Below are 20085 nucleotides of genomic sequence, written 5' to 3' on the forward strand. Positions count from 1 at the left end.
TTTAAACTTGATTCCACTTACGCACCCACAGACTTCCACATAGGAGATCCACATTTACTATTTCTATTATTTTAAAGGGAGCTGTCATTATTTCAGATCTTTGCATACAGATACTTTTCCTGACTAGACACCTGTGTGACTAAAATGAAAGCATTTCTTTTCAGCTGGTTTTTGCTAGTAGCTTTTTTCCCCCTTTCACCTTCAATGTAATTTCCCTAACCCTGTGCCGAGACCTGCACTGTGCAGCTAAATTACTGCACCATCACAGCTCTGCTGATACCAGTAGGGCTGTGTGGAGATTGTAAAGGTTTGCCTTGCTGACTACAGCACTTTTGAGGGCTGTAAGACAAAAATGCAATGTGGTCTGGGCACGTATGCTAGAGTGACCATGTGGTAGTTGAAAGAAACAGCAAAAAGAACAACAAAATTCTAATCTTAGTAACTTTTCTAGTTAGCCTAGTGAAATGTGAATAGGCGAATATCTTCAGACACCTTCTTTCTCTTATAGCTAGGCGGTTGAGTACTTTGGTGACAACCTACATTTGCAGGTCTTTCTTTGAGCCAAAGGGTTTTTAATCTGTGACCTTCTTCACCTGAGGAAGTTACTGTTATTTGGGGCGTCACACCTTTTGCTTTATCCAGCATCCTTATTAGCAGGGAGGGTGGAAGGAAAATGCTCCGTTAGCTTCTTGCCATGTGTACAGAAGTAGGTCTAAAGAAAGCATACGGCTCGACATCAGTCCTGGGAAGCAGAATGGGACATAACTGTCATAGAGATAATTGGATTAAGTTTCATGACTGTATTCTTGCACACTGGTATTCATCTTAGGGATTATTCATGCCATCTATTTTAGGTGCCTCACTGTAGGTATGTGAGATATGAAGTCACTCTCCCTGTGCTCCATTTATAGCCAATAGCGGAAAACATTCTGAGCTGCCTTTAAGTTTCACTGACTTTTACAGAAGGATTCAATGCCTAATTTAGATCCCTAAAGTTGACTATATAAATCCCTCCGGTGTTCATACGTCACCTAATATGTCAGGATTACTATTCGTCTTTCTTTGACAACCTAATCTTCCACCGTTTCAGTCAGACCTTGGAAGGCTCTGACTCAAAACCCATTCACAAATAAAAAGTTTTACAGAGAAGGTATTTCTCAGTACTTACTTATTTACTTATTTTTAAGCGCAGCAAGGCATATCAACATGTTACCTGATGGAAAATGCATGATTATTTCTTTTGTGCTCAGCTCTGTTTCTAGACAGCCATCTGGAATTTGTCCAAACTTTTCAGGGCTCTGCCCAAAAGACAATTTATTCAAGTGGGGTCTGGAAAAAAAGTGTGGCTTAAGTGACAAATGTTATTCCAAACCTGTGCAGTAACACTACAGCTGCATGATTAATCTTAAAGCAGAACCTTTGCAGCGCAGATAACTGCCATGCCCCATTGCGTTAGCGGAAAGAACAACCTGAAATTACTGAAGGATACAATGTGGATATGGATGCATTTTAGCAGCTCATTCTGTTTCTGCACACATTTAACACACCCACACACACACCCACACACACCCCCCCTTTGTCAGTGTTAAACTGAGGTGGCTAAACTCCATAGCCCAAACTTTGAAATCCAAAAGAAACTTGAAGGTAAGTCATATATTTCTCCACTCCTATTAAGTTAGGCAGGCAGTAGCAAGAAAGAGAGATGGGTGAGGACCTGCTTAACAAGAACAGGAATAGTCAAAATAGGATGGAAATTACATCTGGACAAACCCCCAGACATTTCACTTCTAAGTAAGTCAGACTTTCTGCTACTTCTTAAGGAACAGGGATAACAGCACTGAAAAGCAGAAGCGGTTGGTTGATCACGACGATTTCCTAGACTGAGAGGTTACTGATAATGAACAGAAGCAATTTTTCTTGCAAGATGTTTGTACTTTCATTGTAAACTAGCAAAAGGGAATGATAGACAAAATATCATTCAAACATGACGGAAGCCTGCAGACTAGAAGTGGGGAATAGGGGGTTTTCAGCATGAGGAAACAGTTTGCTTTGAAGCTGTAGGAACCTGAAGCAACATGACAAAAAGAGGAGAAGTTTAAATATTTCCTAAAAAAACCCCAAACAGTATTTTACATGTGTGTGTGTAAATATTTTTACGAAGTCATTTATGAACTGAAGAAATAATGTTAACAGCAAAAATCAGACGCTGTCCACTGGATGTGCCAGGACAGCTTTTTGTCTACTGGGGTTTTAGTATAACCTTAACTATGGAGATGAGTAGCACATATCTACATTTTAAGATGGTGGTGTTCTATGGATGGATATTTTCTAGTCTTGAATGGAAGAACTGGTTTCTACCCATTTTGATTTCCAGCTGATATAGGCAGGGAGAAAACCAGGAACAGATGCCACATGTGGGAGGGATGGAGAGCCTTCTTAGAAAACGGCTTTCCCATGCTACAGAGATAGGGATTGTATAAACACTGTTTTTCTAAAGTGTTATGGGATTGCTGGAGTTACTTCTATGTTTCTACTAAGTCCAGAAAAACAATTTAAGGTATATTAAATATGGTAATTTCATACTGCTTGTTAGGAAATTGTCTCTCCAGTGATATCTGATAAGTCAACTGAAATACAAGAAATGTCATTTGTTGCTCAGTTTTCTTTGTTTTAACAAAACACGCAAAATATTTAAAAATCAAGGGGATGTTCTCTCTTATTTAAAGTCTTTACTCAAAAACTGCAAGGCCATGGACCTTTGCTCATGGAAGTCAGTAGCAGATCTGCTCTAAAAGGGCAGAAAAGCAGAAGTGGCTTTTTCTGTCAGCCCTAGCATGAAATCCAGTGTCACCACTTCTGAGGCCAGCTTTGTACATAACCCTGGAAAAGTGAGGATCTTTCAGTGTTTTGTTCATCTCTCTAAAAGGAGGATACGATGTCACCTCTTCCATCTTTCATTTACAGAATCAATTTAAATTCGGGTTCCTGGATTTCTCTGACAGAAGCACATGCAGGCACACAGCAAGCCTGACACATTTTAAATACTAAGCTTGTTAGATGGCACAGCCCGTTTGGAGTAAGCCTCACGGTACTGGCTGCATGGGACCCATGAAAACTGTACTACAGCACTGATCCACTCATGCAATGTATGCATTTCCAATCTCCGATCATCTTCTCTGATGAGTTTTTACAGCGCTGTGATACTCAAACTCCCTATGAAACATCAAATAAATTTCTTTGTGTCAAAGAGTTATTAGTGGCAAATCTCATTGCTCTAAGAAGTCAGAAACTCTCATGAAATTTTAATGCACAAAAGACAACACAATGATAAAACTACCCACCTGAAACCTTTGCTTTGCAAAGGTATCTAATCTAGTATTAATAAGTGTCAACCACATCAGTTGCACATCAACCTAGTTTCTCTGAAGGGTCCTCTCATAATATTATGCTGCAAAATCTTACTTCTCTCAAACACTGAAGCTTCTTAAACAAACAAGTCAGTAGCGAGTCCCGTACCTTTGCAACCTGGCTGTAAGTGAAGACTGTCTCTAAGTCTCCCTGCATGGGTATGCTAGCGCTTACAGCTTGGCAAGTTAACTGGAACACCACAAACATGGTTTTCATCAAGTACCTCCCAAATGCCCAGTTTGCCTTCCATGCAGTAAGTAAACCAACTGGGTTTGTTCAAAATATGGCACCTTTTGCACCCATCAGGTGTTTCTCAAAAGCACTTAACTGTTTCTTCTACAGCAAAAACTTGTTCAAACAGAAGTTTTGAGTTGTGTGGGCATGTAGCACCTCAGATAACAGGGATCTGGTCATAGCGGGTGAGACAGAGGTTCGATGTTGGCCATCTTCTGAGGCCTTGGAGCAAATGGATGGTTGATGGAAATCAGCATGGAAGTGTTTTGCACTGTGGCTAGGGTGGGGGAATGTGAGGGTATGCTACCTCAAGTATGGATTTTCTGTCAGCGATGGCATTAAAAACACGTATTGCACTCTGAAGCTAGCCTACTGTAAGTGCATACCATCTCCAAAGTCATGTAGCATGGAGCAGCTAGTGTGCTTAAAGTTAGACTTCAACTCATTGCCTACTACCTTCTTCTGGGTATGGTGGAAACATAAACTTTGCCATTGAAAATTACTTCTAAGAAGTGCTCTTTCTGGGAGGAATACTCACTCTCCTATCTAGACCAAAGCTATCAAATTATCAAATATCAGCATTTAGAGCTGGGAGTGGAGGATGAGGAAGGGAGCAGTGGAGAGGAGGAAAAGAAGGCAGTACAGTTTACTCATTGTGAAAGGGAAAGCATATTCCACTAATACACCAAAAGGGAAAAATCATTTCCCTTTTGGGGGAAATCATATGTCAACAGAGAAATTGTTATTTAGGATAAAGATCTTGAAGCCAACTGAAAAAATAAATAATAGTATGACAATTTGATACTGGCTAGATTACTGCCTGTTGTCTGTGTGAAGGTCTTAGATATTCCAACATATTCTGCATCCTTTATAACTATGATTTACAGAAAGACTTCTTAGGCTACAAAACCTGGACCCTGTAGACAGTATAAAGTTAATGCTTAGTTTACAGCAGAAATAGGCAAAATAGACAAAAAATGAAGAGAATTACAGCAAACTTTACAGCAAACAAAATCTACAATGAGGAAAAGAATACGCTGAACCCAGGGCAGCTGCCATGATGGAGAGTCCCCGCATGCTATGAGGATTGGCAATACTCATTCAGCTGCTAAATGCTATAGCAGGTATTGTTGCTCTCCTCTACCTGGGGAAAGCTGCAGGCTATCTGCACAGGGTCTGATTTTGAGAGAAAGCACATCCTCAGATGAACTCCCTATTCTTTAGGTCAAGGAATAAACTCACATGTCTGAACATTACATTCATGGACATTGCTGAGCAAGGGATGACCTCAGGAGAGGGGAAGACGGCTGTCTAATGCATTTAGAAACTAAAACAATATGCCACTTCTTCAGTGAACATCAAGGATGTCTTTAAAATAGCTCCATTATTATTTTACTGAGTGAAGCGCTCACAGCACGTGGGCACAGAAAGCCCTGTTTCCCTCTGTGGCCTTCACAGCTCTCCCAGCACCCCGGTTTTTGCGACAGACTCACATTAGCAGATAAGCCCGAGCACCTTCGCAGGACTGGGCATCTCCAGAGCCTCTGTGGTTTGTGAGGAAGACACTCACTGGTACCAGCGAGATGCTTCAGCATGCTCTGAAAAGGTTCCTTCTGTAGGAGATGAGAGACGACTCCAGGAAGAATATATGTGCCACCTGCCAGTCATTGAGCTTCCCAGCAAACCACACTCAGACACCCATCTTCTTGAACTGGAGGGAGAGTCAGAGTCAAATCAAACTGATGACTGACAGGAGAGCACAAGCTGTCAGCTGGAAAGCCACAGCACTAACTCCAACAGAGCACATCTCAATATATTACAATGCATTAGAAGTATTAAAGCACTTCAGCTTGCGTAGTTTAGAAGTTATGAGCACAAAGGGCATTTGCCTTTTAATAATGTTTTTATGAGCTGCCTGAGTGGTTTGCAAGCAGTTCAATATCCACTGCTGCATACCATTACTGCTGTATTTTCTAGAAGACTGCTTGGGAAACACAAGAAAGAAAATGACTGTGATCAAAGTGAAATTACAGTACACAATTGCATTTCTGTGAATGCTCTATCCAGCTAATACAAATAGACTGGAAAAAATTGATTCAACAAGATCCATCAGAAAAACAAAGCAGTGCTTCCAAAACCATACCCCTTACAGGTATGCTTTTAAATAACTCTGTGCTTCATTTACATGGTTTATAATGCCAATGTAAATTTGAAAGGATCTGGAAAAGGAAATGAGTTTGATTTCTTTTATTGGACCTCTTTGTGTGCAGATAATGTCACAAACGAAATATTTTGCTCTTGCTCAGGACTAATTTGATCATCCTGAAATGTCATAAGTGAATGGACTACCTACTCTTGCAAGATAGCATTATGCATTTTCAATTGTATTTCCAAATCCTTAAACACCCATTTTCAAACAAGTGCTTTGGCAGGTTAGCATTGTTTTCAGCAAACAATGTTTCCACAATGCATTTTTTATGCTTTGCAGATGTTATAAATTCATCAGATTGTTGGATTTATACAATCTGTGGCTTATGTTACTTACTTCTCCTAAGAGGTTGCTAAAAATATTCACATCCCTTCTTGGTTGACCATTCATTGCTCCAGGAGTGGAGAAAGACACTTTGATCTGCATGAAGCTTTTCCCACAGAGTTACATTTTTGGTGTGAATTGTAAATAAATATGAAAGTTCATATTCATTCACTATTTTGGAAGACATTCCAATTTCAGAAGAACTTTGCTAGGATGCTGACTGAGAGGATGTGGAAAAGGCACAAGTAAATTGATTTTAGCTTTTAAATGAGAGTTGTTGTTTTCACTCTTTGCACTCATCAATCTCACTGAATTACCTGCAGGGAAAATTCAAATTTCTGGTTATTCATCTCAAAGATACCCAGACCTTTTTGGTCAGGAAGAGAAGCCAGGCATTTTGAAAAACCTAATTTCCTTTATGATTTTAGCATACGATCATTTCAGTTTTGGGCTAGGATTGCAACCTCAATGCAGCTGCTGGCTGGCTTAGCCCTCAAACCAAAAATCACATCTCATCCAAAGACTCTTGACACTGGTGGGAAACTTGGACTCCATTTTAGCAAAGCTCTGTGCAGGTCTCAGGGGCTCTGTGTGCCCTCATATCGGTCTCAGGTTGAACTCTTTGGGACCCCAGGGAAGAAGTGTGCACATCCAGCACTGTCAGGGAGGTCTGACTTGGCCACACCAACAAAGATCTGATGCACCAGGTCCATGCTGTGCCACAGCCCACGGACGCGATGTTGGGGGTGGTATAGGCACACCCTTTATTTATATGAGTAACGTGCTTTCGGAAAACAGAGCAGCACCATCTCTAAGTCTGTCTGGCAAAACATTGGTCCTGTTTAATGTATCTTTTCATAAATGACTTTCTTCAAAGCAACCCATTTTTTGGATGAGGCAGAGTGCAAGAAGAACAGTTATTTTTATATTCCTATCACACTCGGCACACACAGTGTGGCACAGGGAAACGTGAAGGGCAAGAGGTGAACTCGGGCTTTTCTTTGGGGCCCCAGAGCAAAAGCAGACATTAGGATGGCTGATATTTTGATAACCTTTCCTGTGTCCCGGTGGTAGCCCTGAATATGCTTTGTAGATACACTCAGCAGCCAACAGACTGAACTATGTATTTTTTACATAGGCAGCAGTTGGCTTTTGCTGTGTCAATTTATGCTGGTTTATAGGAAGGCTTAATTCTTGTTTTGACAGCTACAGAATTGTTCTGTGGTCCTGAAGGACTGATTATGGTTTTCCTACCTTCAGCCTGTTTCAGACATTCAAATCCTAATGACAGTTGTGCTACATTTTTTTTTTTTGTTTTTAATAAAAGGTGCTTGGCAGCCAAGCTGTATAATCCTTTGGGTCCAACATTTCAGCATTAAGGGGGGAAGTGGATTTCTTTCTGAATTGCTTGGAAAACATATTGCCTCTAAATTATATGGATTCCTGTTTGATTCTCTGCTGAAAGTACAGGCAGGATTGTCATCTGACAGAGGGGACACTTATTTTACCGTTACTCTACGTGAGAGTTTGACTTCTGTTGATAAATGAAGGTAAGTGTGTGGAGTTTTCTACCTAGCTTCTTCATATGCTGGCGGCAAATGTTGAGAGACAGGACTGCAGTCATAGTGCTGTCAGCAGTATGGCCATAATGACTACGCTTTACTTGGAATCATTGTTTAGGATCTCATTATCTTCTGTTAAAAGACATGTCTTTAAACTTTTGACATTAAATGTACAAATACATCATTAACACCTTTTAGTCCATCATCTGTACTGCGGCATTTCTAATTGCAATCGAATGGAAATTATGCTGGGAAAAGCCTTTGCATGCACTAAAAAGCACTGAAACAAAAAGCTACATTAAGCAGACAGGGATTTTTTCTATTCCTTCTTGCATATTAAAGCAGTGATATTTATTTATTATCCTGAGTTAGATTGTCTTTGTGCCACCAACAATAGAACACTTTTTCTTTTTCCCGTCTTTCCAAAGGGCTGTAGGACAAAACACCCAGCATTTTCATGCGGTGCTTCCTCACCTTCCGATCTGTACGACTCACATTCACGTGTTTTACAGGTTTTCTATGGAGAGTCACTTCCTTTAACTCCGTTGCCTAGCTGGTTACCAAATGCTTACAAAGGTTTAACAGGATTTATGGAATTCAGGTCAAAGATATCACATATGGCGCTACAGAGACTTAGTTGTTCTAATAAGACCAAATGCTTAGAAGTCCATTTTGGCCAAGTTCAACCCAATTATAGGACTGAGATCCAGACCATATGTAATGAAATCTTCAGCCTGTTCTGGCATTGCAGTATATTTAATGGAAAGCAGCTCAGGATACATTTGCGTGTGCTACCTTTTCCACATGATGATTTTACAAGGCAGTTCTCCAACGAATCTTACCAGTATGCTTTTGTTCATGCTATCAGCAAACACCAGGGGAGACAAAGCAGGTACAGAAATGGGAATGAACATTGTTCTACTGTTCTGTAATTGCAAGCCTAAGGTTGGACAAAAATTGAGCTGCAGTGTGCAATGTCACTTCTTGAGCATCATGGGAATCTGATTTACAGTTTGCCACGAAGGAGGAAAGAAGGCTTTATTCTTACCATTCCTACTTAGACTAAAGTATCTACATCAACAATATCTGAACCTACTAAGACAGGACTGTAAGAAGTGCAGGTATTCAGTGACTGTAACGACCAGAATGCCTGAACTACACCAACAGAAAATATTCCCAGGATAGTTCACATTTTTTAGATGAGAGTAATCATGCAGCTGCTGTTGTGACCAAGATATGAACATGCAGTCCTTAAAATACTTGAGGTAAAGAGTTGCCAAAAAGGATCAGTAAGGGGGATTCAGAGGAAAGAACAAAAGAAACTATCTACAAGATGTTGGGGAAGGACAGAATTAAAACGGACTTGTTTGGTACTTGGTATCTTAGAAGATATATTTCTTCTGGAAAAAGCTAGAAGTACAGGCACCCCTTGAAATAAATGAAGAGGCAATGAATTACAAATGGTGTGATTTCTGTGTCCTTTGAGGAGGCATGTCCTTGTTTTCCAGTGATCCATAGGAGCTTATCTTCTGCATTTACGCTAACAGAGGCCAGCCTCCCCTATGCAGGTTTTTTCCCCCCACTGCTTTTATTCTTTCTACCTGTTCTGCTTTGCCCAAAGGAGAGAAGGGAAGCTAAATTAATAAGTTGCATTTGAAATATACTTTCCCAACAGTTAAATAATAGTGATTGAACACTTGTTCTTGCTTAACTTTGACTTATATATTCAGGCATGCATAAGTCATATGTCCGTATACCTAGAGAAGCTTGATTCGTATTTCAAAACCTACAGCCACAGGACTCAATAAAACAGGAACTTTAACTATGGTTTTTGCAGGTTTGCTGTTACCTGTTGTGTAAACAGCTGCTGAAACTCTTTGTCCACTCATCAAACCCCAGTGTGAAACTATATTCAGCTGATTCTATATGGCCTGTTCAAAAAAATTTCTCTCTTTACACAGAACTTCCCACTGAGCAACTGCATACAACAAAACAATGTTTCACCTAGTAGACCATGGTCTCATCTACGTGTAAGTAACACAAGATGGGAAGTGGGAACTTTGTCCTAACGTTCAGAATTATCATCAACTTCACTGCCCCCCCCCCCCTCCAACAGGAACTGCCAATCCCAAACCACAGTATCAGCAGAGGTCTGAAGAAGGGGGCATTTGAATAGAAATCATTTGCCTTTACTTTCCTGACTGGTTCACAATACATCCTGATTTTACAAGAAAACAATTCTCCAATCAGTTCTTCACCTTTGTGGGAGGAACCAGTTTTTCTGAATGACTGAAACCACCGCTGATGTGGATGACCTGGTATTATAAGCCAAATCCTCCTCCTTGCTCACCTTCCACTGCATTTGATGTGCTGCTGCTGTTCCAGTTGTCCTGCCCTGTTTTGACTGGTGCCATGCTCCCTTCTGCAGCACTGCCAGTTCAGTCTAGCCCCCTGTGCCCTTCCAGCTGTATACCCACAGCAAGAGTAGGGTGGGAAGGAATGGTAGGAAGAGATTGATTAATAAAGGCAAATTAAACAAAACCTTAATGCTCTTCACAGTGGCAGGGCATGTTGAATTTTAATTCCTAGGGACTTGCTCTCCAGCTCTCTTGTAAGCGCTGTTTCTTAAGAGGTTAACATTGTGCAGTACATGCTTTTCTCAGCCCTTCATCTTTTAACCTGGATGAGCTCTGGAGTGAGGCTGGAGCCTCACTGCATCCACCCTTTACAACATCTAGCCTAACAGGACCTGTCTCATCTCAGGAGGAGGGGGACCTCAGAGCAGAAATGTAAGAAATACAATAAATAAATAAAATGCTCACCCAGTGCAACAAAACTTCCTGTCACTTCCTATGAGCCAGAAAGAGAAAAAAAAGCATCACTTCTGCCACTGAAAAAAATCCTCATAGCTTTAACAGGGGAACTGAACAGGTTTCCTCTTGAAAATTTTCAAGTGGGTTTTGTTGCATCCATTACATTTTGTGTTCTGCTCCAGGCTGCCAGGCCTGAAGGAGAAAACACACAAGAGCAGCGTAGTACACATCATTGGTACATGTGGCAAACCTGCTGCTGCCAGGCCTGAAGGAGAAAACACACAAGAGCAGCGTAGTACACATCATTGGTACATGTGGCAAACCTGCTGCCTCACGCGTGCTCCAGCGCAAGCACCAGGGCAGAACAAAGTGCTTGTGGGTGTGCTTGCTGATTCCCCATGAAAGCTCAGCGGGCTCCAAATTTTGGCTCGCACTTCTCCCCCCTTTGCCAGGAATTCTCCGGCAGAGAGCTGGGAAGCTTGCACCATCTAAGCACAGCCACATCTGCTCCACATCAACAATTGTAAAAGAGTTAAATTCAGGGTGGGTGGGTTCACAGCAGCCCCTGGGGGTGCCAGCCATCCCCCCCCTTGGCCCCATCTCCAACATCGTGCCCAGATGCTCTGCAGTGCTGGAGCAAGGGGCTGCAGACAACCACAAACTCAGACAAACGCACCTGGAGGGATTGCGAAGAGGACAAATAGGCTATCAAAGGGTGAAAGTGTGAGGGCAGCTCTCACCCCTGGGCCCTTAGCACCCGCCCGTGCCCCACGTACAGGCCCTCGCTGCACCACGGCTGCATGGAGAGGCACTGCACCAGGCTCCTGGGGGCTCAGTGTTTTAAGAGCTAAAATGTAATCATTTTAAAAGGTATCTTCTAGGTATCTTGCAAGTATCTTGTCCTACAGGTGCCCAGAGCAGGTACATAACCTATTTCACCATCAGCTGCTGAATGAGAGCAGAGGGCTTGGTACATTTTCTAGCTAATATGGTCACAAAATTGTTTCTAGTGCAGCGAATACTTGCAAAGCCATGTGTGGTGTTTTCAGTGGAAAGCACAGACTAAGGGAAGAATGGGAGTAAGGATGTAATGAAATGAGCTGCAGGGGTATCTGTGGGAGGTAGGGCAGCTTCTCCTGCTCTCTCTCCCCCGTGCCTGTCCTCAAGCCAACCTGCCACTTCAGGAGCCCTAAGTACACTTAAATTTAAACTGCTTGCACCCTCAGGTCTGCAACAAAATCAGCTAGGGGTTTTACTAACTTGCAAGGCAAGTTCACGGCACTGACTCTTATTAGCTGACAGCACATCAAGTGTGATACAGAGCAGCAATGGCAGAGCAGTGATGGCTGCCTCATCACTTCAAAAATCATGTACAGGACTTTATTGCTGTAATAGGGCAGTGATGCCATTTTTGTTTTTAAGGGTCAATCACTCTGTTGCAGGCAGGTGTTAGTAAACTGCTGCTTCTGATGCTTCCAGAAGACGTGCTCTGTGGGGAGTGGTAGGTGACGGGAATGCACATAGTGAGGTCCAAAAAAAATGAGCCACGTGAAATGCTCAGCCCTGATGAGGAACTCACACCCCCTGTCTTGCCTTACAAAATGTTGCTGCTGCTGCTGCAGTGCCTTGTGCAGCTTGGTGCCGTCAACAAAGCAGAACAAAACATTCCTCGTTAAAATGGAATCACTCTGTAAGCGATGTGAAAAGAGGGATGAAATTTCAGTAAGAAGCACAGCTTCACCAAAAAGTCATGGATCACCACATCCAACTTAATAATAGGACTCTTCTCATCAGGGGAAAAAATGATCAAACTGCAGCTGAGATGATGCGTGGAGCTTTTTAACCCACCGCAGCTTACCAGCAATCTGCTCTCCGCTTCTGACAGAAAAGACTTTCAGCATCTTTAGTCAGTACTAATAATCAAATGATAGAGAAATTTTCTTGCAGATTTGCTAGCACAGGTTTTTGTCTTAACCTCCTTACTTGTAGTGAAAGAAATATCCTGAAGTCTGCACAAGGTACATCCCTTTGGCGATGCCATCAAGTCAATGAATTTCTATGAACAGATTAACTGGGACAGTTGTAACCTGTCTCTATTCCCATGCCAGATCACTAATTACCTCCCTTTCTTTTCTGTAATGGACTTTTATCTCTGTAGAGGGTTTTTTGCCATGAAAATTTGTCTCACTCACAGCAACGGCAAGCCTGCATTCAGATTTGCCGCTCCAAGGGCAGTGTTTTCTTTTTCACATTTTTGTGCTCATCAGTCATACGAGGCAGCACCCACCACCCAAGTTGCTGCAATCACCTCCTGAACCAAGCGGTTCCTGTGCTCAAATGCATAGAGGCAATGCCTGCACACAGTCAGGCCCATAAAAAATCCAAAGGGATTTTACTGAGCATGACGGAGTCTTGGGTAAAATTGGTCTTTAGGGCCCAGGATTTTCACAGGTTGTTTCAGTACCTGCTGTATTTCCCAGCCATAGATGCTGTAGCACTACATTCAGCATGTTTCAGTCTCCTCTAGGAACAACAGGCTGCTTCTCCTTCTCAGTCATTTTCTTGGTCTTTTTGATAAACGCTGTTTAAAAATACTGCATTTTGAAACAATGATGGGTTTATAAAGGCAGATACTAGTTCTGCCTTTGAGGACTGGCTGCAGCCATAGTGGCGACAGGGAGGAGGCAGCTGAAGGGTTGCAGACCTGCCTGGTTCATGCGGCTCCAAGTTGTGCAAACACCAACAGGCTGTTTTTCCCTCCCTCTGCACCCCAGGCAAAGCCATCTTTCCTCCCTACCTCCTTCTACTTTTCCTTATTATTGATGTGTCATGGAATCATTCTTTTAAATTAGTTTATAGAAACTCCACCTCCCCTCAAGAGCGAACTGCTACCATCCCCATCACACTAGTGCCGAGTCTTCTCTTCAACAAGGAATTGTTTTGTCTGCACCATTTTGTGACTATACATTTGGTTTATGTTAAAAGTCACAAACTATCACTTGCTGGTATTTTTATTTTCTATCATCAAAAGAAAATATATGTCATTAATTGATTTTCTGCCTATTTTTCTGAGGAATTAAATGACCCTATAACCACACAGTTGCCTAGCAATGCAGACACAGAACCACAGTACACACACCACTTCTTGGTAAAAAAAGAAGGGAAGAAAGCAGTGGCAATGACAAGCTCACACACAGTTATGAGTGAAGGTTGATTAGCACTGTTTTCAGGAATGAGCTTGGTGCCATTTGGCCCAGGAACATTCATCAGTGAAAGAATACAAGTATCTAATATGCAAGCCACCAGCTAAGTAAGGAGCAGTGAAGATACTAGCAGTAATGAGAACACCGAGGTTTAGAGCAATGTTATCAGCTATGTTGGTTTCCTATACCCGACATTTACCACTTAGGATGGCAATGATGTAATCCAGTGACACGCATCAAGGTGTAGGCTTGCCAAAAGCAACCAGGGAACGTGTGATCTGCTGAGATCACATCGCTGAAATCAGCTGACTTATAAACACTAACCTCTATTACGGCAATTCAAATTATATGACGAATGAGGATTTCAAGACACTGTGATCGTGGCTGTAATTGCATCTGAGATGATACGTGGGTGAGGAGGATTCATCTACCAGTGACTAAAGCTCTGCTAGTAATTCATGATCTATGTATCAGATTTATAGCACTGGCACTTTGGGGCTTTGTGTAAAAGAGGGCTTGTAGGCTAAAGCAATGTTGTGAAGGCGTGAAAAACATGAAGTCTAATTATTGCGGCTGTGATGAGCAGAAAGATAACAGAATAATGAGCAGCACATTCATTGTCTAAATCACTAATAAAGGTTTGCACCAGGTATTTGTGGCACTGGAGGGGGGAGGACACAAAGCAAGAAACGGCCAGATGGGACATTCAGGGCAAGAAGTGCTGCTAAGCAGTGGAGCTCGCATGTATGCTTAGCACAGGGGTAACCAGTTAGCTGACTAGACAGTGAATAACAGATGCGTAACAGAAAACGATGCACACAAGCAACAGATTAGAGTGTATACAGCAGGGAGCAGTAGCACAAATTCTTTGTCATAACTTGTAGGTTTGCTGCATTTTTCCTGCATACTGTCTGATCACCTGCACAAGGCACACTATTTACTTGGTAGCCCTATGTAAAGTAACCTATGTCTGCATGACAAATCCTCTAAAGGTGTGCAGTTGGGTCAGACTGAGAGAGTCTGGTCCTTTGAAGAGATGGGATAAGAAACACCCTCTGAATCTGGCAGTAGAAGAGCAAAGGAGTGAGAAAAGCTGGTCTGGTACTTGGTAGGATCGAAAAGAAGAGATTTCTGAAGCCTGCAGAGGGCATGAGGACGTCGTGTGGGAGAATGTTTCTATAATTAAAGGGTATTGAGAAATCTGGCTAATTTGGTGCACACACACACAGCCGGCTGCATCTGCTTTGGCACACACGTGTGGTGTGCTCAGGGGCACACGCTCGGAGGAGCGCGTGCTGAGACCTTCGCAGCGATTCAGCAGAAACTCAGCACAAAGAGCTCTTAAAATGTACCGCTGGGGGAGAGGAACTGAGGCTGCCAGCACAAAGAAGCTGTGAAGTTTAAACCTTGCTTAAAAGCCTCCGCAGTCGCCTGAAAAACCTCACTCAAAGGCTTTCAAGGGAAAGACAGTCTCAAGTTGCCTTTAAAGCTCCCAAAGTACTTAAGGCTATAGCTATATTGGTAGGTAATGTCATGCAGCAGGAACAGACCTGTAGCATGACGAAGATGGAGCTGATATCCACACTGTGCATTGTGGGGGAGGAATCTGCTTCAGCCGAGTAAACCCCCCCACGGTCCCTCAGCCTGAGCACTGGCTGGCAGCTACATGGTGTGGGGTGCGTGAGGGCACCCTTGGAGAGCACCTTCAGGTTGAGCATCAGCTGAAGCAAAGCCTCATTCCCCTGCGGCTTCTCCATCACATAAGCCAGTGAAGTGGGGCCCACCCACAGGTTAAAAAACACACTCCCGATGCAAACTAAAAAGCTGACGTGGACATAAGTTGGAAGTGTGCTTCTGGGCCTGCCCAAATTGCTTACACCCAGCAAGCAGCTCCATAGCCGGCATCCTGGAGACTGGCAGGACACAGGCCTCACCTGCAGGATGCACCTCCAAAGCACCCTCCTAATGCGTTGGAAAGGGATGGCAAAATGGTGGTGAGAAGAGGAAAATGAGGAGACAGTTGAGGTGCCTTCCCTTCTCCCTCCCTTTCCTCTAGAGAGCACTGAGATGGGTAGGAGGGAGGGTAGCCCCCACACCCTCCTCCTCCGGAGGGAAGCTGAACCCCCATTTACCATCTGCTTGGCGGATGCTCAGACCATCAAAAGCTGGAAGATACCCTGCAGTGAAGCTCTATTGATGTGTATTACTTTGAACCAATGAATATTTCATTACTGGAGAGAGAGAGAATATGAATCAATAATTCAGGAGTAAGGAAAGGGGAAGGGATGGGTTTGAACCACTGCTGGAGGATGCGTTTCACTTTTTGAAACACTTAAACTCTGTGGTTTCTTCAAGGACCGCCTTAATTATATACACCTACAATCTTTTCAGTAAAGTCTTAAAGCCACTATACTCATCAGAGGAAGAATCACCCCTACCCCCATCACTCTAATCAATGACCAACATTTAACATAAGGTTTCAAACCATGGTTTTCTGCTGCCTTGGGCAGGTGTGAGAGCAGAGACCGCAGAAGTGCTGGTTGGAGGGGCCTTCTGGAGGTCATCTCTGATCCAGCCTCCCTCTGGAGGCGGGGGAAGAGAGAAGAGAGAGAAAATGGGGCTGAGAAACACCGGGAGAGGAAAGACCAAACCAGAATTAATTGAACGATAAAGTCATAAGGAGGGAGGAAATGTAGTTACGTGCAACAGCAATGATATTTCTGCTCTAATTTCATTTTGAACTGAACCTTGAAGAAAAAGAGGAGATAAAGGATTGAAGAAAGAGAGGAGATAAAGGATTACTGATACAGAAAAAATAATCCTAGTTTTCCAGTGAAGCAAAACAAGTTGCTTCTTCTAAAGCTTTAAGCTGAGATCTCAGTTTCCAGCTAGAAGTATCTGGAATTTCTGGAATTTCAAAGGGCTTAGAAGAAACTCATTTTGCCAAACCTGTACCTGTTTGCTTGGAAATACTGGTTCAAACTGTTCACTGCTCAAAAAAAAAAGTTTTGAAGTTGTTGGAATATCTTGTTACCAAAGCATACATTTCAAACCAAAATCTTCTGATATGGGGGTTAGAATGCCTTTATCACACTAAACTTTAGAGATGGTTTTCAAATGTGTAGAATGGTGGTATCAAAATGAAACATTTTCCGTCACCACTCTAGATTTTTTAAATATGGATTGAAGATATTTCTTTGTATTACTTGTTTTTGTCCTGACAAATCGCACAAAATGTTTTCCCAACCTGCTCTCTCCCTTTGCAGTAATCTGTGCAAAAAGAGCAACATGCTGTGTTACTTGAAGTGGCAGGACACTGCATTGACGCACATCTTCTTCCATGGACAGCACTTAAAACATTTATCCTGTCCTACAGGGAGAGAACTTTTTTATTATCTTGGTTTTAAAGACAAAACTTAATATCGCTCATATGTACAACAGCAGTACCAGCTTTTGCAATTCTTTTGTAAAACTTGCATTGCTGTGAGTGCTCATTTGTTCAATAAGAAGCAGAACAAAGGCTGGAATATCTCCTTAGATTTTCTCTCTCAAAAAAAAAAGAAGACGGCCTGAGGTGTATTTATTTTGGTGACTGCAAAAGTACAGGCATAAGTAGGTTAACTTTAAGCTGACTAGGCAGGGTTAGTCATTAAATAATTAAGTTTGTGAATAAAATCCTGACAAAATTTCCACTAACTTCAGTAGCATTTGGATATCACCCCAGGTGCTTTCACAGGAGACAGATTTCTTTTTACAGTGAAATAAAAGACAAAGAAAAAAAGACATTAAATAGTTCAATATTTGGCACAGCTGGGATCAAGCTGATGCACTTAGACACTAATCTACAGCTTCTCCAATGCTGTATTTTATCCACATGTCATGGAAAACCTGGGGGCCCTTAGCAGGCGGCAGTGAGCCCGGCACACTGCATGATCAGGCCCACCAGGCAGTCCCCTCCACATCTCTCATGGAGAAGCCCGAAACATTTAGATGTATGTGGGTTTAACACCCATAGGTGATTTTTTATGCAGCTCTACTCACAAAAAGCAAATTGTTATTTGAGGAGGAATTGATCTTAGCCAATTTTAGGCATCTTTGGTATAGATGCGGGTACAGACCAGGACCTGCATATAGCCTATGGCTGACGTGGCAATCTCAGCTGGTCACCTCACATCCCTTTATAAGCAACGGAGAGAAAAAGACTCTTTAAGGGTGCAGCTCATCTGACCTGTTTGCAATGCCAGCCAGGCTGAACCGCAGCCCAGAGGGCAGTGGCAAATCATGCTCATGAGAAACCAGCTGTGGGCTCCAATGCTTAGAGGAGTCTTGCCCTGTCTGTCTGAATGGATTGGTGTTAAATTAAGAGAACAAGAAAACAAATACACAAAACTTTAAGTGTTTTCTGAGCCTTTCCCAGCTCCTCTTGCATCTTGGGCTGACCAGTCATGGCGTGGCCGCCTTCAAGACTGGGGGAGCTGGTACATCTCGAGGGTCATACCTGCCTCTGTGGCTCACCTGCAGTCATGTGTTTGCTTCTTTTAATGCTTCTTCAGTTAATTTTCTTTGCAGACTCATTCACGGGACTCATAAACATAATGACTGACATCATTTGGCGCTACACTGGAGATTTCATGGCTCCTGATATTGTTTGCAGAGTTGTTCGCTACTTCCAGGTATAGAAACCTCATGCTCCCCCATATACCCAAGCTCGCGTGGCTTTGTGTCCCCACAGCAATAAACCTTAACAAAAATGCTGCATAGACATTTTTCTAGCATCAGAAGTGCTAAATGCTGAAAGTGTTCATTTAAAGTTGAAACACTTTTAATTAAAACATATTAAATCTTTTAAATTTTGTGGACAAGATAAAGGAAAAAGATCTGGGTGAAAATACAAGGGGTTTTTTTCTTTTTTTTTTTCAGTAGAAGTTTTCAAATATTCCTGTTTCAGTGTTCTCGCTGACATTGTTTTCTGCAATAAATGTGTCTCAACTGCTGTCTCGTATACCTTCTGCCCCAGGTGGTCCTTCTATATGCCTCGACTTACGTCCTTGTGTCACTAAGCATAGACCGGTATCATGCCATAGTTTACCCAATGAAGTTCTTGCAAGGAGGTAGGAGAATTTCTGTACCTTGCTATTGCTATGGATATTATTGGATAGTTTTTTAGTTTCAAAATTCTTAACCTTGTTGCCATGAATTATTCATTCCTGCTTTAGAAACATTTGGACTCCATTACAGTTTTCCAAATGGCAAAGGAGCTGTGGCTTCAAGATTTATTAAGCTGCACTTAGCCCTCAGCAGTTTTTATAAGCATTGTGTTAGCAAAGAATGAAATGACATTTTAAAAAGTATAGAGGTTTTCTTTATCTTCCAGCATTTTGAGAAGGTTATTATGGGCAAAAGCTATCCCTCGTACAACTATACTGACTCTAGGAGCTGCAACAGCTATATTGTCTATTTATTCACATTAAAAAATAACTTGGATAAATAGTGTAGTACTGAGAATTCATATAATAGTTTGATAAGAGAACTTCAAAACCTATAGCATATAAGTTTGGACATCTATTGTTTCTTATAATTTCTTCTATTCGTTATTTTTACAGCACTCAAATATATCCTGGCTGCTTAGCAGTACAATTTAGAGAACATGATTTCTTTCCTACAGAGCCAAAGTGGGACTTTAAGTATGTTGCACTGAGTGAATAAACAGATATAGCAGGTGGGGAGGAAGGGGAACAGTTACAAGAACCATGAGGTCTGGAAGATGCGCTTTAATCAGATGCAAATATCGTTTTGGAGTAATGATGGCTTTTGCCAGCCTGCTCTATTCAGGGGATCAGATTAATGATCCTTTCTGGCCTTAAAAACCTATGAATCAATCATAGCCCAGGCAGTGGTGCAGCTTTGGCAGATGTTAAGGTCTGAAAACTTCAAATACTTGTGCGAAATTTAGCCTCATATTCCGCAGCATGCAGACCAACTTTTTCAGAATGGGGAGACTGGTATCAAGGTTTTCTCAGCGGGCTCTGGGAGGCATGGCGCGCTTTGCAGCTCCTGCCGACCTTGCGCCGGGCTGGGGAGGGCTCACAAACCTGCCGGCTGAGCGGGGCGAGCTGTCAGACAGACCCACTGACATTTCTTCTTCATACATGGTACAGGAAAAGTGGCACTTGTTAAATTATCGCCTGGGCTTAGTAAAGAATTTGGTGGTTAATCTTGGCGAAGCACTTCGAAGTTGAAAAAAAACCCCACCAAGCCACCTCAAATCTTATAAAAGCCGTTTTTTAACTAACTCAGTCCCATTTCCTATACCTATACCATAAAGTTTTTTC

General features: G+C 42.3%; 1 protein-coding gene across 1 annotated transcript in view; it reads left to right on the forward strand.

Moving 5' to 3' along the window:
• The window catches only part of NPSR1 (neuropeptide S receptor 1), a 60392-nt gene that overhangs the window by 22825 nt on the left and 17482 nt on the right, over positions 1–20085 (forward strand). The window contains exons 3-4 of the mRNA XM_050915831.1: positions 18323–18426; positions 18771–18864. Coding sequence (XP_050771788.1) covers positions 18323–18426; positions 18771–18864 — 198 coding nt within the window. The remainder of the gene's footprint in view (positions 1–18322; positions 18427–18770; positions 18865–20085) is intronic.

This window comes from Gymnogyps californianus, chromosome 2 (genome assembly GCF_018139145.2).
Source record: "Gymnogyps californianus isolate 813 chromosome 2, ASM1813914v2, whole genome shotgun sequence".
Lineage (NCBI taxonomy): Eukaryota > Metazoa > Chordata > Aves > Accipitriformes > Cathartidae > Gymnogyps > Gymnogyps californianus.